Here is a 16,702-nt window from a genome sequence, read left to right as displayed (position 1 = left end):
TCCCTAACATCATTTTCGCTCACAGAAACCTGGTATGCATAGTTTCTCTTTTCTTTGTAAGCAAGCTGTCAGATTTTTCTCCGTATCCCTAACCTCCTGTAATCTACTGTTTTGGTCTTTTCCACGCGCCCAGGATCATTCTGGATGCCGTGCGAGAGACCAGGCCGCGGGGAGGCCGGACTCAGGACATGCTTGGAAAGCGGACACAGTGGGGCCGGCCCAGAGGCTGACAGCGGCGTGAGATAACGGGCGAGCGGAGCTGCCATCCTGTGCCTGACACTGTCAGTTACTGCAGGGGAAGAAGTGGAGAGGCAGGTGTCGAGGCAAGAAAATCTGTTCTCTGGTCTTGGACACATTGAACCTGGGACCCCCATCAGAGAGACGGTGGGGACGCTGGCTAGGCAGCTGAATATATCTCCTGTGTTTCAGCTGGTCTAACATGATGCTTATCCTCTTTCTGATTTTTTAAAAAGTCCCCTTTCTGTTTCTGCATTGCGTTTTGGAAGGGACTTTTGGCTTAATTTACCAAGCAGTTCCAGTCTTCTAATGAGCCCATCTATTGTTACTGTGTGCTTTGTTTTTGAGGGTTGGGGGAGAAATGAAAAACAAAAAGCTCTTATTTTGGAAAATGTTCAAACAGGTGCAAAAGTAGAGAGAATGGCCCAGCAAATCTCCACGCACCCAACACCTAGCTCCAGCAGTTTCCATTGCTAGCCACCCACCTCCGCCCTGAGCCTGGATTGCTCTGAAGCAAATCCTAGACACAGCATTTCAACTCTAAGTAATCATCCAGTTTCCAGTCTCCAAGAACTGGCTGATTCTTCTCTGTGGATATAATATTCTTTCATCTCTTTCGAAGGAGCTCTCCTCTGCCCAGCTGGCTCTGTTGCCTCCAGTACCAGTCGTGTTGGTGTCTTTTTATGACAGTGGTTTCTTCACCTGCTCAGTGACCCCTGGATGTCTGTGCACCTCTGCACGTATGGCCGTCCCCCTTCTTTGTACTGTATGGGAGAGCCTGTGTTTTGCCTGTTCTCACGGTCACAGAGTGCCCGCTGTGATGTGGGGAGAGGGAAGACACTTCAAGGATGGTGCCCTGTGCCGTCTGTTTCGGCCAGTGGACAAAAGCCCCTGCCGCCTGCGGCTCAGCAGGAATTGGACAAGGGGAAGGGATGCACCAACCAAGATGGTCTGAATCAGGTCCCCAACCAGCGCAGGGAGAAAGGTCCCGGGTTCTCCCACGGCTTGTACCCGCTGCCTCTGAGCTCGCTGCTCCGCCCCCTGGAGAACCTTTCCCTCGGCACGCCTTGGGGCTGAGGCTGCCTCCCATTCTGATCTCTGCGCACCAATTCTGCGGACCCCTCCGGCATGTCGGGTCCACTGGCAGCCCCTTTTCTGTCCCCCGTGCAGCTGCGGGTCTCTTCTGTAGGCTGCCAGCTGGTCTCTAGGGTCCTTGCTGCTACTTCAGAGTTGTAGGTGGGGAGGGGGGTGAACTTGTGTTCTAACTATAGGCTGGATCCAAATCTCCATGTGCTGATGGAAAGTAATACGGCCCAGGTTCAAGAGCAGCAAACTACAATGCTCACATTCATTGCTTTGGCGACAGTGTTTTTCCCCCTGAAGTGCCTTAGATTGTGATGAGTGGCATCAGAGTTCTGCTCATCTATTCTCTAAGACACCTATATGTCCTTCATTGAGGATAAACTTATGATGTTGGAATCATTACAACTCAAAACAGTAGCAATAAAATTTCTAAAACAAAGAGAACAGAGCTAAACATAGTATAAAACATTTGCACAGCTAATGCTGACGAAAGCTAAGTGAGGGAAGTTGTCCTTAAAGGAGGGACCCCTGATTCCCACTAACAATGGCGGCCTTGGTCCTCATGCAGATCACATGAGTAAACACACAAATGGAACCCCAGAGATCACCAGTTCCTACCACGTTGCTTCTCTCGACCATGGGTGAAGGCTGAGGCGTCCAGGACATGGGCGTGGAGAGAGGTGTCTTAATCTCTTCTATCATACTGATGATATCCTCTGGTACTTTGGTGGCATCACAACAGGTCTTCTGCCACCGAGGCAGCTTGGAATTAAGTAATTCTGCAGACTGTAAACCCAAAGGAAACAAAACTGAGCATAATTGTGTGCTGTATCGTTTCAAGAGCTGAGAAAAATTACATCAAACGGTATCACTGGTAACATATCACTGGCTTATCACCAGAAGTACGGGAGCTGTGCGTTAAACCCAGCGAGACGTTTCAGCCCCTATGAGTATCTGCTGCCTTACTGGCTGAGAAGGATGCAGGCTTCTCTTCTAGAAGAACTGATCTTCCCCATCCTTGTGAATACAGAGTTTGAGACCAAATACAAGGACTGTAAATGATTAAGAAAAAGTTAAAAAACTGAAAGGGAAGGGTTGAGCAATCTGTATTAATCGCCACTGTTTCCGCTGTGGCCCAAGACATGCCAACCATCGCCTTCTCCTTTCCACTCCCACAAAAAGCACCTCCATGACAGGCGACGGGACCAGGAGCAGACTCAGAGCCTAGGGGAGTTGGGTCTACATGCTAGAGCAGCGAATCAGATTGGCCCACAGGCCTGAGGGCCTAGCGGCCAAGTGCGGTGGGCTGCTCAGAGTCGGAGGCCGTGCTGAGGCAGCGCTGTGGTCCTCCGGGCTGGCAGACTATTGGCTTTGCGGAGAAGCTGGGCTGTAGACCAAAGCGGTGCAGAACGACAAAGGTAAGTCCCATAGGCTCCCACAAGCCTGGCTCTCCTTCTTACAACTGGAGGTTCCCTGAAAGCCTTTCGGTGAACCCTGTTTTCCAGGGCAGCAATCTGATTGGAAAAGGGAAGCAGAGGATGTTTCTTGAAGCTCTTTTCATAGCAACCACACTGTTTCTACTTAGATGCACCAGGGGTGGGCTGAGGCGCTGATGGAAATCCTAAGAGAGGGCAAAGCACCTCCCCCAAAGCACCTCTGTCCCGACTGTAACCCTGACACAGCAATTGCTTGTCCTGATTCCTCCAGGAGCCACTGAAAGGACTGGGTCACTATAGCTGGGGAAAGAGAAGGTACAAAGGGATTTTCAGAGAGTCGAAGAGACTTGTGCATAGAAAGAAGAGGATTTGGTTTATGTCACTCTAAAGAGCCTAACTGAGAGCCCAGGTTAAGTGTGAAGAAAGACTGTCAACTAGAGCTCTCAAGAAATCGGCGAGGCTGCCGCACGACATTGGAAGGGCCCCGTCACTAGCAGGGTGTCGCCAGAGGAAGGGAGGTTCAAGGTGGCTTCTGTCCCTCTCCAGCCTGTGACTCTGCCCCCGTAGGACCCTCACCATGGAAATGGACGCTGCTGAAACGAGCACTGAGCACTATGGCCAGAAGGGGTCACCTAAGACAGCAGTTCTTTCCTGCAGCACGTTCAAAGCTTAGGTATTTAGATTTGAATATTCCTTAAGTTGCAAAAACTTTATAGAACATGTAACATGTGACATGTGCATACATGCAAGGCCTTTTTTTCACCTGAAAAAAAAGAGGAAGCTGCCTTATACTCAGGCTCCTACGCTGAGACCCGACTCCAAGTTACTTTGCTGTGAATAACAACAAATGACTGACGTCAGTCAGTGCTGCTTTTGGGTGCTTACATAGGCCCAAAAGAATCCATAATTTAAAAAAAAGAAGGGAGGAGATGTAGCACGTTTTGCAGCGACTTCTGGGGATGTGAATGCGCGGGGAAGCCAAGCGATCCCGCTGATGAGCGCGGCGCCGCCTTGAAAGCAGCTCCAACCAGCGGTCGCAACGCTCTGAGTGGGGCCTGTGGCCTGGACCCCGTCTCCACACCCACCCGACCCTCAAGGCGAGCACCTGGGACATCCGGGCAGAGAGGACCTGAGGCCTGTGGGCAGTCCCTGTGGGGACGCACTCCGGGGCCCTGAAGAGACACTGACGCCCAAGGGACACCACTGAGAGCCTGAGGGGAGCTGACTCCAAGGTAAGAAAAGGAAAAGTGCCATTTCTCAATGATTGAACATTCTCTCATGGAAGATTTAAAATATGAATGCATTACTAAACTAATTAACTATTATAAGCTGACATCTGAGCACTCTCTCTATATTTCTAAAAGTCTGAAGTCCTATTGACAAGATGGGCCAGCTGCTTTATGTCGGGGGTCGGGGCACGTACGGCAGGGGAAGCACTGAAGCAGGACACAAAATGAGTACGCCAGCACGACCGGCAGGCGCGCCCACCTGTAAGTGGTAGTAGTGCACGTGGTTTGAGAAGCTGCAGTGTTTGTCAACCAGGAAGCAGAAGCGCCTCTTCTCTTCCAGGAGAGCTTCTCTGCAGCCATCGGCAATGAACTTCTGGATTTCATTCTGGCGAGAAGTAATGGTTTCTACATACTAGGAGAATAATAATTATACAGTTACGACAGGAGGAATCAAAGAGTGACACAGCCTGACACCTATCTCCTGCCATCTTCACACCTGGTTTATTTTGATAATGGAGCAACTACCAAATGAAGATAAGCATTAGACAACATAACAAAGCTGAAAACTGACCCAGGCAGATACCATCTGTCTCATTAAGATCCCTGCCCTGCCTCATGCAGAGAGAAGTTGCCAAAGGCCTTCCATTCCAAGGGGCCACTGCATAAAATATTACTTTATACTCTAGGGGTAAGATCGTGTTTCACTGGAAAATCATGGGCTTTGGAACGAGAAAGTTCAAGTGGAAACCCCAGTTCCAAGTGTGAACCACAAGCCTTCCCCTCAGCCCCATTCCCTGCTCCGTAAAGTGGGGACAGCCATGCTTCCCCTCCGTGACGAAAACATGCAGTGATTTTAGGAGGCCGCTGACTGACTCTCCTTAACCCTGGGAAATGACCGCAGCTCCTCCTGAGTCACAACGCTAACTTTTCACTTCAACAGCAGCTCAGCACTAAGCGGATAACGTGGGGGCCGCCTGCGGCAAACGCACATCCCCGCAGACTGTACAAATCACCACCGACAAAACAAGGTTGTGCCGAAGAGTTCACCTCAATCTCTTTGTGTTCGTATTTGAGTGTATTTCGTCCTCCTTGACTTTTCCTTCTGAGCTTCTTCAATTCGGCTTGAGATTTCTCCAAAGAATCTAATTTACTCCTGTGTTCTGTCTGGTATCTTTTCAGAGTGGCCTGCAAGGTCAAGGTTGCACTTAAGTCACCGCAGCACCAAACCAACCCTCAGGCAGCTGCTTCGCTAACATTTCCGCAGGCAGTGCCCACTGCCCCGTCCCGCACGCCCTCGGGGATAAAAGTCTGGCAGTGGATGTGGGGTGCCTGGCGTCACCCCTCCACCCCCAGCAGTCCCAGGCGGTCCTGCAGCCTTCCTCAGAGACATGCAGAGCAGTGCCCGCAGGGCATGGCTTAGGGCCACACGGGGGTCTTGGCGAGAAGAAAGGGCTCTCTGGGCAGCAGTCAGGGGAATGGGAAGAGCCTCCGTGCGGAGGAAGAAAACCGCCGGAACTGACAGCACCGGGGGCCCCACACGGGAGCGGCCTCTGACCCTCAGACCTGGGAGCCCCGGATGGTGTTCTCCCACGCGCACCTGCCGGCCTACAGCCCCGGCTTCTGAGAGCACCAGCTGCACCAGCACCGACACAGCTGTCACCAGCAAGTGCGCTTTTTGAGAACAACGCCTTCCAAAAAAAGTGTGACTCCTTGCAGTAGATCTCTATGCTTTACAATGAAGATCCCAAATGTTAGCAACAATGAGCCCACTCCAGCCCTTTGCATCCGTGTACACACCCCTGCGGACACCCATACCTCGGGCTCAGAGGTCAGGCAGGTGCAGCCTCCTGGAGAGCCCGGCCCTGTGCTCCCCGCCTGTCTCCACCCATGGAGGTGGGGCCCCACCGCGTACTCACATTCATGTATTTTACATCAAGTTCTGTCTTCTTCTCCAGCTCGTGGATAATCTCTTTATGGAATGTTTTGAACTGTTAACAAAGGAAACAATTCATACCAGATTTGAGACTAAGCAAAATAAAACTTAAAAATAAATACATCTTGTAAATATAAAAAGAGTTCACATACATTTTCTTTAAAACTCTCATCAAGTTTCTGGTGGGTACTTGAAATCTCCATGAGAACATGGCCTGAGAAGAAAACCAGGTGCATTAGGGGAAAAGCTGTCGTGTGGTTTTTATAAAGGGGGTTAAGGGGGTAACGTGCCCCACTGCCCTCCGAGCCTGTGAGCGCCAGGCCCCGAGGCTCAGCCACACTGACCGTGTCCCCATGGTGAGGGCGGACACCTGAGGGTGCAGCCGACAGCTGACGCCTTCTACAACGGCTTTGTCTTAAGACTCACATGCTCTTTCTCTACTTACTCATATATTTATGGGGTTCAATTTTTAAATTGTCGTACAAAAGATTCTGTTGGTCCTTATAATAACTAACTATGGAACAAATGACTTAAAAAAGAATCTAAGCCCTAGAGTAATCTGATTATCTGTCAGGCATAAAAGATAAGAATTATTTTCTTTTTCTCATTTTAGTTTTTGTATCATTCTAGAAAATATTAATATCATGGAAAACCACAGCAGGGACAGTACTCTGCCTCGTATCCCCTGGGACTACGCCAATTCTCGGAAGCATCTCACATGCCAGAAGAGAATGTTCCAGGACAAAGGAGCCTCACTCCAAGAAGTAGCAAGACGACCACAGCAGTGTGCACACCTCTGCTACTAAACTCTGATAGAAGTGAATGAGAGCCTCTCTGTGCCAACTTATCTATAGGAACCAAACAGGTCTGATACCTAAGAACTGGGAGAACCAAAGGATCAAATGGGACAACCACTAGACCGTCCCAAACAATAACACGTGCTGGGCGGGTCACCCCACTGTTTAGTGGATAGGTAAGAAGGGGTTCTCTGGGGGAAATGAAAGGCTGTAGGTGAGGGTGGATTACAGTTATGACTGGAGTAGGATATGGGGAAAGAGAAAAAGAACACCACCTGGACTATGACTCCAGCTATCACCTCCGTACAGTGACTCCATGTCCGTTCTCAAGACATTTTAAGACGTCTGACTTTCAAATGGCTAGCCAGTCTTTCCCTCATCCTCAGACTCAGAAATTCAACTCCTTTCTGAACATGGGCACTTGGATGTGCTATGAGGCACTTCATATTCAATGTGTCTAACGTGGACTCAGCCCCATTCTCTAATCCCAGCCAGCCAGCCAGCCAGGCCCGTGTGGTACTAACAACACAGACTCGCTCCCTGGTGTGGATGGTGCCATCACTCTGGCCACGTCTAGGTGGGTCCATGCTCCCTATGCTCCCTACTCACCCTGCTACCTTGGGTGACAAACGTGCCAGCTCTTGCCTGCCCAGGAGAAAAGGCCCGTGGGAATGACACACAGAGTCTATGCTCCTCCAATAACCTGACCCACTGGAGGTGCAGGAAGCGTCTCCCCAGTCAGACCCCCTCCAGCACACTGAAACCCACTAGTTGGAGCTCTAAGGAGCTTACCTCCCCCTCTGTGCTCTTATCATTTCTCTTGACTCCCAGTTCTTTTCTGGCCCTTCTTCCTCAGAGATCTCAGGGATCTTTCCAAATGCAAATATAACATGTCACTCCCCATATCCCTCCCCGCGGTGTCCCAGATAAACCAACCCCTCAGCACAAAGCCCACTGTGAACAGTGCTGCTTAAAACCACACGGCATAACCACGGGGGGTGGGGGCAGAAAGTCTCCGGTAAAGATACAACCTTATAAGGCTGTAGGCACGTAACCTGAAGTGCCTGAGCGTCCTGTTCTCCTAGGAAGCCCTGACAGAACAGCCTGTGGGGCAGTAAGTATGAGTGCGAGGGCAGACTCCTCCCGAGCACTCATGGCTCTGCCACGCCAAGTTATCAGAACACCCGCCAACATCCTTAATGGTACCGACTTCATTTATGCACAATGAAGTTCTCCTAAAGCTCAACGTGAAAGAGAATTATACATTCATAAAGGAAGTCCTCACATGACCAAGAATGTAATTACATGAATGCCACTTTATATTATTTAGTCATTTCAGATATTGAAATAATCCAAGTTACTTCCTCATCTCTTTTAAACCATAAATAACTCCTGGTTGGAGATGATTATTTGGAAATCAAGCATTCTATTCTTGGCAAGTCAGATCTACTTAAAAAAAAAAAGTCTAAAAATAACTTTGCTTAAATCAGAGTGATTCCAGCTAGAATCAAGGCACTCACATTTTTTCACGCTATCACAAACTTTACTTCTACCGCCGTATATAACGTGGCCCCTCTGAGAAGCATGTTGGCAGAAGGGTGTGCTCCTGTGGGCAGGGCTGAACTCAGCGCTCCGGCCTGAGGCCCCAGCCCCCCGCACCCCCCGGGCACTCGCAGCCCTCCTGCCCACGGTTTCTCCTGGCAGGCAGCTCGGTGGAAAGGCTCAAAGGGCTCAATGAAAAGCCCATTCACTGTGTGGGCAGGCACGGAACACCTGACCCTGCCCTTGTTATTCTTGTCCCTCACAGCTCATGGAATTCAAATGCCAACCTCATGGCAGGAGCCACGGAGTCCTTGGTCATAAAAAGGATTTAAAAACATCTTTACTGTGATTATGCAAGCTGCCAAAAGTATATCTTGAAACAGAAAATGAAAACGGCCTTTGTTTAATCTATAGAAGTTTATTCTTAAATACCATGTGTTACTTGATGTCTGAAACATGGTATCATGCATGTTTGTTTACTTTTATCCCTGTAACCTACATAAATTACATTTAAGAAAAAAAAATTGTTTCTTTAAAGAGGGCAGAGTTGAGCAAGTCCAGCCCAGATTCTAATGGAACAGAACTAAACACACACCCAAACAGGAAGTAACATGTTGGTCCCAGAAATCACAGCACCGCATATACTGAATCAACCATTTCCTTTTTCTTTTTAGGTTTTGAAGTCAACATTTTGAGAAGAAAGTCATAGTATGGACAGTAACGTGATTCAGTATGAATAAATTCTAAAATTGCAATAGTGAAGGAATTTAAATATATACCTTTTAAAATAATGAACTTGATGTAATTAGAAGTCAATGTCTACCATCAGTTTTTCCCTAAAATTCATACAAATAACAGCTAATTTTAGGAACTACGAACAAATACGTCCAACATTTTGGACAGCGCTGTATAAAGGCATATACTCAGATAACAGGCAGCGTGGACTTAAAGTGAAGCAGAAATCAAGAGTACTGGTGTAAACGCAAGTTGTCATCTGAAATACAAATTAGTTATTGGAATATTAATATACCTCCGACTAGCTAATTCTTCACCAATTCACAGTATAAATTTAGAAGCACCAATGGAGACCACCAATGGGTCTGAGCGGCACAGAACAGGTGCTGAACATTCAGGCATAAATATTTGTTCTCATTTACATTTGATCACTTATTATTTCAAGACAGCAGAGGGCACTGGCTGCGTCTCACACTACTCCCTTCATGCTGCTTCAAGTGGGATCAGACAATAAAATGACAGTTATATTGTATGGAATGAAGCAATAATGACCGAAACTGTAACTGGAAAAAGGAGATACTTTTTCTGACAATTTTCCAAATACCAAATGTGATGAGGAGAAAACATAATGGAAGTAAAAGCAAACTACACATAGGTCTGTTAAACACACAAGTGTGGAGTAGAGTCACCGACCTGGAACTGGGCAGAGAGGCAGATCATGTCATGAACACATGACCAAACTGGAAAGGCTTGGCCAGCACCTAAGAACAGCTCCTGGCGGCCACTTAAACTCAGCCCCTGATGCACCTGGGGGGGGGGGGGGCTCTCCTCTGACCCGTGTTGACACTGTACAGTGGACAATGCGCATGCAGGGACACCACCAAGGAAGTGACAGGTGACACCATTGAACGTGCCTCCCGAAGTCCAGCTTAACCAACCACAGTACCACAGTTCTAATCAGTGTCCTGCACAGAGAGTGTATTATTCTGCCATCGGTCATGGCGTATCCCATCTTATGGAAACCAGTGGGACAAACAGGAGTTACATAATAGAATTACGTTTAGAGTTCTAAAGCTTTTTCACAGCCTGAAATAAAAGTCAAGTACAGTACCACTAACATCTGACGTTGACAAGAAAGGACGCATGTTGATATCGCCAGGGTAGTTCCTAAAAGAATAAATAACTACCAAGCTAATGGGGGAAAAAATTCAAAAAGACGATGAGAAGAAATGAACATAGAACAGAAAGTAGAAAGCAAAAATGTAAGTCAACAGACTATGTAGTCCATGAGAAGATGGAGATTGTGAGGGTTAAAAAAGCAGCAACGCCCAGCCCTATTCTGCTTACAGGAGACCTTAAATACAGGGACATGGGAAGGGCTGAAAGCGGAAGAACAGAGTGAGATACGGTACGGCAGACAGGTCACAGACTGGGAGAAAATGTCTACAACATATCTAATAAAGGACCGGTCCAAAATATATAAAGGACTCTTAAAAGTCAACAATAAGAAACCAAACAACTTGCGCTAGCTGGTGTGGCTCAGTGCATCAGGCATCGGCCTGTGAACCGAGAGGCTGTCAGTTTGTTTCCCAGCCAGGGCACATGCTTAGATTGCAGGCCAGACCCCCAGTTGGGGGTGTGCAAGAGGCAAATGATCAATGATCAACGATCGATGTGTCTCTCGCACATGGCTGGTTCTGTCCCTCTCTTTCTCCCTCCCTTCGCCCACTGTAAAGTAAATAAATAAAATAAATAAAATCTTTAAAAGAAGAAAAGAAAAAGAAACCAAACAACTCAATTAAGAAGAGCAAAAGCCCTGAACAGATAACTCACCAAAGAAGACGTGCAGATGGTAAATAAGCATATGGAAAGATGTCCCACATCAGACGCCACTAGAACTGGAAATGAAAACAATGAAATGCCACTACTCACCTATCACAACGGCTAAAACCCAGCAACTAGGAAACACCAAGTGCTGGTGAGGATGTGGAGCAGTAGGGACTCATGTTCACTGCGAACGGGAACCCAAAATGGTACAGCCACTTCGCAAGACAGTTTGGCAGTTTGTTTATACAAAGGTGAACAGTCTAACCGTCACCTAAAACACCCGAAATCTATGTCCACAGAAAAACCTGTATAACAGCTTTATCCATACTGCCCCAAACTGGAAGCAACCCAGGTGAATGGAAAACCACCCTGTGGTGCCCCGGCACACCTGGTACTCCTCAGGGATGAACAAGGAGGCACACGAGGAAGCCACAGAAGGCAGGGAGGAAGCTTGGGTGCGCAGTGCTCAGTGGGTGAAGCCAGTCCAAAAAGGCTACGCTACATGCTATGCAAGTCCAACTAAGTGACGTTCTGGAAAAGGTGAGACTGGACACAGTCGAGAGGTCGGCAGTTGCCAAGGGTGTGTGGGGCAGGTGGGAAGTGGGCATCATAATGGCAGATGTATGTCACTGAACATGTGTCAAAACTCAGAACAGGAAGAGTAACCCTAATGCCACTACGGACACTGGACGAGAACGTGCGTCAGTATTGGCTCCTCGCTTGCAGCAAATGTACCCACCAGTGCGCGATACTCAAAATGGGAAGCGGGAGTGGGACGAAAGGAGTGTGTGGGAACCAAGTAAGATCAGCTGTGACTGCTCTAAAATAGTCTATTAATTAAAGTCTGACTGATTACCAACAAAAAACAAACATCACGGCAGCCGCCTGAAACTAGCCGTCACCAGGAACCAGTGCCCTCCAGTGGGGAAAGCACACGCAGGGCCTGGAGTTTTCTGGAAGCTCCATGTGGACAAGAACTTGATCTGATTCTCAGCGACCTGCGCGCCACTCGGGCCTGTCTGGCACACAAGAGGCCTTGAAAGTGTGGTCAGTAAATGAACACACTGCTCGCAAGAATGAAAGGGCACCTGCTGTGAGAAGGCACACACGGCACAGAGACAGAGAGAAGAGACCTCCAGCAAACCCTGGCCCGCCGGACGGTGACGTCAGCAGTCCTGCATCTTATTTCTATAGCATGTTTCTATATTTCTATATCTCTGTAGTGTATTCATTACAGACATTCCTACAGGAAAAACCACCTCCGTTGAACCTGAATGCCTAGCCGCCACTGTGCCATCCTTTCCTCCCTCCTCGGACCCCCATGTCCAGAGGCAGAGAGGCTTCTGTGAGGCACCCTGGAGTGAGGGCCCACGGTCTGCCCGCGTGACCCCGAGCCCCTGCAGAGCGAGCCTCGCGGGCAGGACCGGCACCTGCACGGAGCTGCTTCCCTCCTCAGGGGCTTCAGGAGCCAATTCCTGGCAGCTCTTACTTAACCAAGGTTTAGGAACACAGAGGTCCGGTCTCAGAGGCTCCGGAGCTACAAACAAGGTAATTTTTAAAAAATGAGGGACATTTTTGTTTAGAAAATTTTCATTTTGCCAAACAAGAAGCTCCGGCACTGGGCTACGCTGGTTCATGCTAGACACCTGGCAACCCAAGGTGTCCCAACAAGAAACATGCACCACGGGCAGGACACGCACCAAACACTCAGCGCTGGTTCATTTCTGCTTCCTGACTCCCGGTAAAAAGTGGGGAGGGAAGGAGAGGCGATGCAGGAAGGAGAGAGCTCGCAGGAACCCTTTACTTAGGGAGTCTGGCACTAAAAGGAAAGGGACAGAAGAAGGTCGCTGGAGGTACAAGAGGAAACCTTTTTTTTAAAGAAAGGAGACGACTTCAGGTTTGAAGGAAGAATAAATGGAAACCAGTAAACCCTGTACGACTGACACATGAATTCTTAACTTGTACGTAAGAAATGCACTAAAATACAACACTCTCGGTATTTCTAAGTGAAGGCTTTTCAGCGAGGTGGAGCGCTCACGCAGGCTCAGGTGTCAGAGAGCCGTCTTTCCGCACCCGCGGCGACCACCTTGGCGAGGTGTCCCTGAAAATAATAACTTGGTATGAGGTCAAGGGCTTGGGTGACCATCCTGTAGCTCAGAGCGGTAAACTGACTCAGGGAGCAAACAGCGTTCCTCACCGTGGCATTTCTGGCGCTAGAGAGCTACTCTCGCCTGCCTGCTGTACACGGTGCCGCCCAGTTAGATGCAGCACAGGATTTGCAGCAGAGAATTATTTCCCGAGTAGGATTTTAATGTACGTTCTTATTTTAGCTAAAAAGACAATGTCAATTTATTCAAGTTTATCAATTATATATCACACAGAAATAATTGATCAATTCTACATCCATATACAGATTACAAGTGGTTGTTTTATTTACAACTGAATGTAAAACACAGCATTAAAAGATTAAAAGTTTTCTACAAGCTATTGTATCAAATGAGGTACAAACATCAATTATTCATCTTCGTTTTTCACTGATTAGTAGACAAAGGCTAAACCACAACCATTTTGATACTAACGAAAATGAAAGCAGGGGTAGTATCAATAATAAATGAAACTGACAGCTACTTATTCCTTATGGTATCACCAATGAACTACACGCATTTCCATTCAAGCTTAAAAAACACTGCATCAGAAAGCTTTAAAAGTTCTTCGGCCATGTCAGACCAGGACCCCAAATCACAAGGGTGCAGAGAGTGCACAGGCAGAGGGGCGCTAAGGGGCACTGTCAGCTCCGCATCTCTGAGGAAAGCCATCTTCCACATTTTAGGTGAAGAATTTCTTCACGAGAACTGAGCTGTCCTGTTTTAAAGCAATCACTTTTAACTGAATAAGTTTAAAAACACAAACTAAATCAGGGCTACAGGTCCCAACATCCATGCAGAAAGCCCTGTTTTCCTTTGATCTAGAACCACACGCTGCGTGCACATCCTGGGTGGTCTCATTAGGATGTGAACTTGAGGGGCTGCCACACAATTTAGTGCCCGTGCTATTAAATTGCCTACTGCACACGGCCGGCCGAAACACAGGACAGAGAGAAGAACCTGCACCACCGCAGCTCGGGGGGAAGGCGAGCCCAGCACCCACTGCAGGACCCGCCGGGGCAGCAAGAGCCCTTCCCCTGTGCCCAGCGCTGTGCCAACTGCCTCACAGAGACGGCCTCAGGCGGCCCCCACCGCCTACCAGGCAGGACCGCCCCACCCTCCACGCGCAGAGGGGGAAACCACGGCTCTGAGAGCCCGGGGGGTGGGTCTGCCCCAGGTAACACAGTAAAGGCGGGGGGGGGGGGGGGGGCCAGGATTTGAACTCCTGTCTGACCCTGAGCCTGCACTTCCGCCTGCTCTGCACCCTCGCTCACACGTATGAGGAGAAATCTTGCAAAGGAGGCATGAGGTTTTCTCTACTGGGCACCGAGGACGGAAGGACGCCCAGCAGCTGTGAGCTACAGGGAAGGAACGTCTACTCCACGCCGCCGGCCAGAACACAGCAGTTATTAGCGCTGCTTGCAAATGGAACAGGCTGCCTCGGGGGCTGGGCAGCGCCACGGAGGCACGACTGCTGGGGCTGAGGGCTCGCCTGGTCACTAAGCCGTTTCAGCTCAGGGTTTGGGTCAGGCAGGAAGTGAACCCAAAGCGGTGGGGCTGATTCCCCAACTCAGCAGACCCACGAAGACCAGCCCCCTGTGGCCCACCTGTCACGGCCCAATGACACAAGGAGAGCAACTAACTCCAAGTCAAACACAGCGCTCAGTGGCGGTCTGGCTGCATGAACCTGATGAAACACTAGCACACCGAAGGAACTAAAGAGGCATAAGAAGATGTTTATCCATTACAAACAGCAGGGGAACCCCCCCCCCCCCCCCCGACTCCGGCCTGCCATACAGACAACGCACTCTGGAGAAGGGGCGCAAGGAAAAGGACGGGGCTGCTGGGCTGACATGCGACGGGCAGGGTGGGGAAGCCGGGTCCCGGCCCCCTTTCCACCCTGCCTCTCACGCACACCTGTAACATGGTTCTGTAAATAAACAGCCCATGAGCACACAGAAGTGAAGCATCAGGCATGCTGTGACCCTCAGTAATTGTTGGTTTGGGGCTGAGGGAAGCCACGGGGCACAGGGAGTGAAGTGTCAATGTCACTGGGCACGCGACACAGGGCCCGTCTTGTTCACAGGGACACAGGACGACACAGCCACATAGTGAGCCTCAGACGCACACTTCCAGCCGCCGGGCCAGCGTTCCCACTCGGTCTGACAGGTGTCCCGAGGCTAACACACCGAAGTAGGGCCTAACCACCAACACCGCAGCCCTCCGCCACTCGTGACCTCAAGGCACAGCCAGCCCCGCTGCCTCTCCCGCCCGTCCCAGGCCAACCATCCTTCCTTCCCACCTGGACTGGAGCAGCCGCCTCCCAACCAGCCTCCGTTTCCCCCAGGAGCAGGCAGAACCCTGTAAGACGGAAGTCAAACCGCAACATTCCTGAGTTCAAAACCATCAGAGGCTCACTACCCCCACCTCCGGCAACATTCTTACCAGGACCCATGGAGCCTACCAGACCTGTTCCAGCCTCGAGGCCGCTCTCTTCCTCCCACTCTTCCATTCTGAACCGCACCTCAACCAGACTGGCTCCCACCATGTCCCAAGCTGACACGGCCTCAGGGCCTTTGCACGGTCTGCCCCAGACACGGCTCCCTCCCGAGGGCATGTTCCTGACCGCTCTACCTCCACAGGCCCCGCTCCACACCTTATAGAGCAGGGACTCTGATGTTTTGATTTATCCCCAGTGACTAGAACAATGCCTCCCAGAGAGAAGATGCTCATTGGAACGAGCAGTGTAATTTAAATGAGGCAAGAAAAGCTACTATAATCCCTTGATTACTGAATACCATGCCCGTTAAGAAACATTTTTTCAAAAAAACCAGTAAGAAACAACCCTGTATTCATCCCGATACCGCAGTGCTCACCCTCTTCACCAGAACAGGGACTCCACCTCGGTACCAACAGAGGAAAGTTTAAAGAAGGGAAATGTAGGCACCTATCAAAAATGATGAGTAAATGAATTAGTCATGAATTCAAAGAAATACGTATGGAATGCTAAATTTAAAAAAGCAGTGCACAAAAAATTTTATATCGCCATAGGTTTTAATTATGTACAATTTTAAAATAAGAGATAAAAATTGCTTATTAGGTTTTTTCTTTTTTTAATTAAGCTAATTTAAAAAAGAACCTTCAAAGTATGTTTTCATACTCATTATAAAATGAAAGTATAGTTCTAAACTTCTTAAAGGACCCATAAGTTATTTTAAAATACATATATGAAATGGGACGGTGGGCGGGATTAGGTGAAGAATAAAAGTGAGCTGAGATAAAAATATTTAATCCAGCTTCACCGCACTCACGAGTTACAGGAATGGGCTTATTCCGGACTCTGGGAGCCCAGCTGCAGCTGTAAAGAGCTTCTCACGTAATCTGTCTCTTCAGTCACCTTATAATTTTTATGTTATGTATGAGCCGTGCTCCTAAAATAGTCATCTTTTAATAACGCACAACCTTCCAGTCCTAATAATACAAATTCTTACTTGAAGTGAGACATGCGAACAGAACCCGCAGCCCAGCACTCACGACAACGAGGCGCTGGCTTTAATTCGCGCTCGTGCTCTCCCACGACCCTCTCTGAGAGTCCTGACTCTCGGGCAAACCAGAATGTCCCATCCTCTTTATCTGCTCCCCCCCAGCAGCCACCATCCTTTCCGCCTGCAGCGCGGACCCCGGGAGATGATGGCACCTGGCCTCCCCCGACACTCAGCTTCCCTCCCGGCGGGCGTGG

At 49.1% G+C, this 16,702-nt stretch overlaps 1 protein-coding gene across 1 annotated transcript in view; it reads right to left on the bottom strand.

The window, feature by feature from the left end:
- Positions 1–16,702, bottom strand: part of BAIAP2L1 (BAR/IMD domain containing adaptor protein 2 like 1) — a 64,565-nt gene that overhangs the window by 15,479 nt on the left and 32,384 nt on the right. Inside the window, exons 4-8 of the mRNA XM_090288608.1 lie at positions 6,071–6,132; positions 5,902–5,973; positions 5,033–5,170; positions 4,245–4,397; positions 1,939–2,106 (exon numbers count right to left, since the gene is read on the bottom strand). Of these exons, the coding sequence (XP_090144734.1) occupies positions 1,939–2,106; positions 4,245–4,397; positions 5,033–5,170; positions 5,902–5,973; positions 6,071–6,132 (593 nt within the window). The remainder of the gene's footprint in view (positions 1–1,938; positions 2,107–4,244; positions 4,398–5,032; positions 5,171–5,901; positions 5,974–6,070; positions 6,133–16,702) is intronic.

This window comes from Furipterus horrens, unplaced genomic scaffold (genome assembly GCF_987537825.1).
Source record: "Furipterus horrens unplaced genomic scaffold, mFurHor1.1.pri manual_scaffold_10, whole genome shotgun sequence".
Classification (NCBI taxonomy): domain Eukaryota; kingdom Metazoa; phylum Chordata; class Mammalia; order Chiroptera; family Furipteridae; genus Furipterus; species Furipterus horrens.
This window is presented reverse-complemented; position numbering and strand designations above follow the sequence as displayed.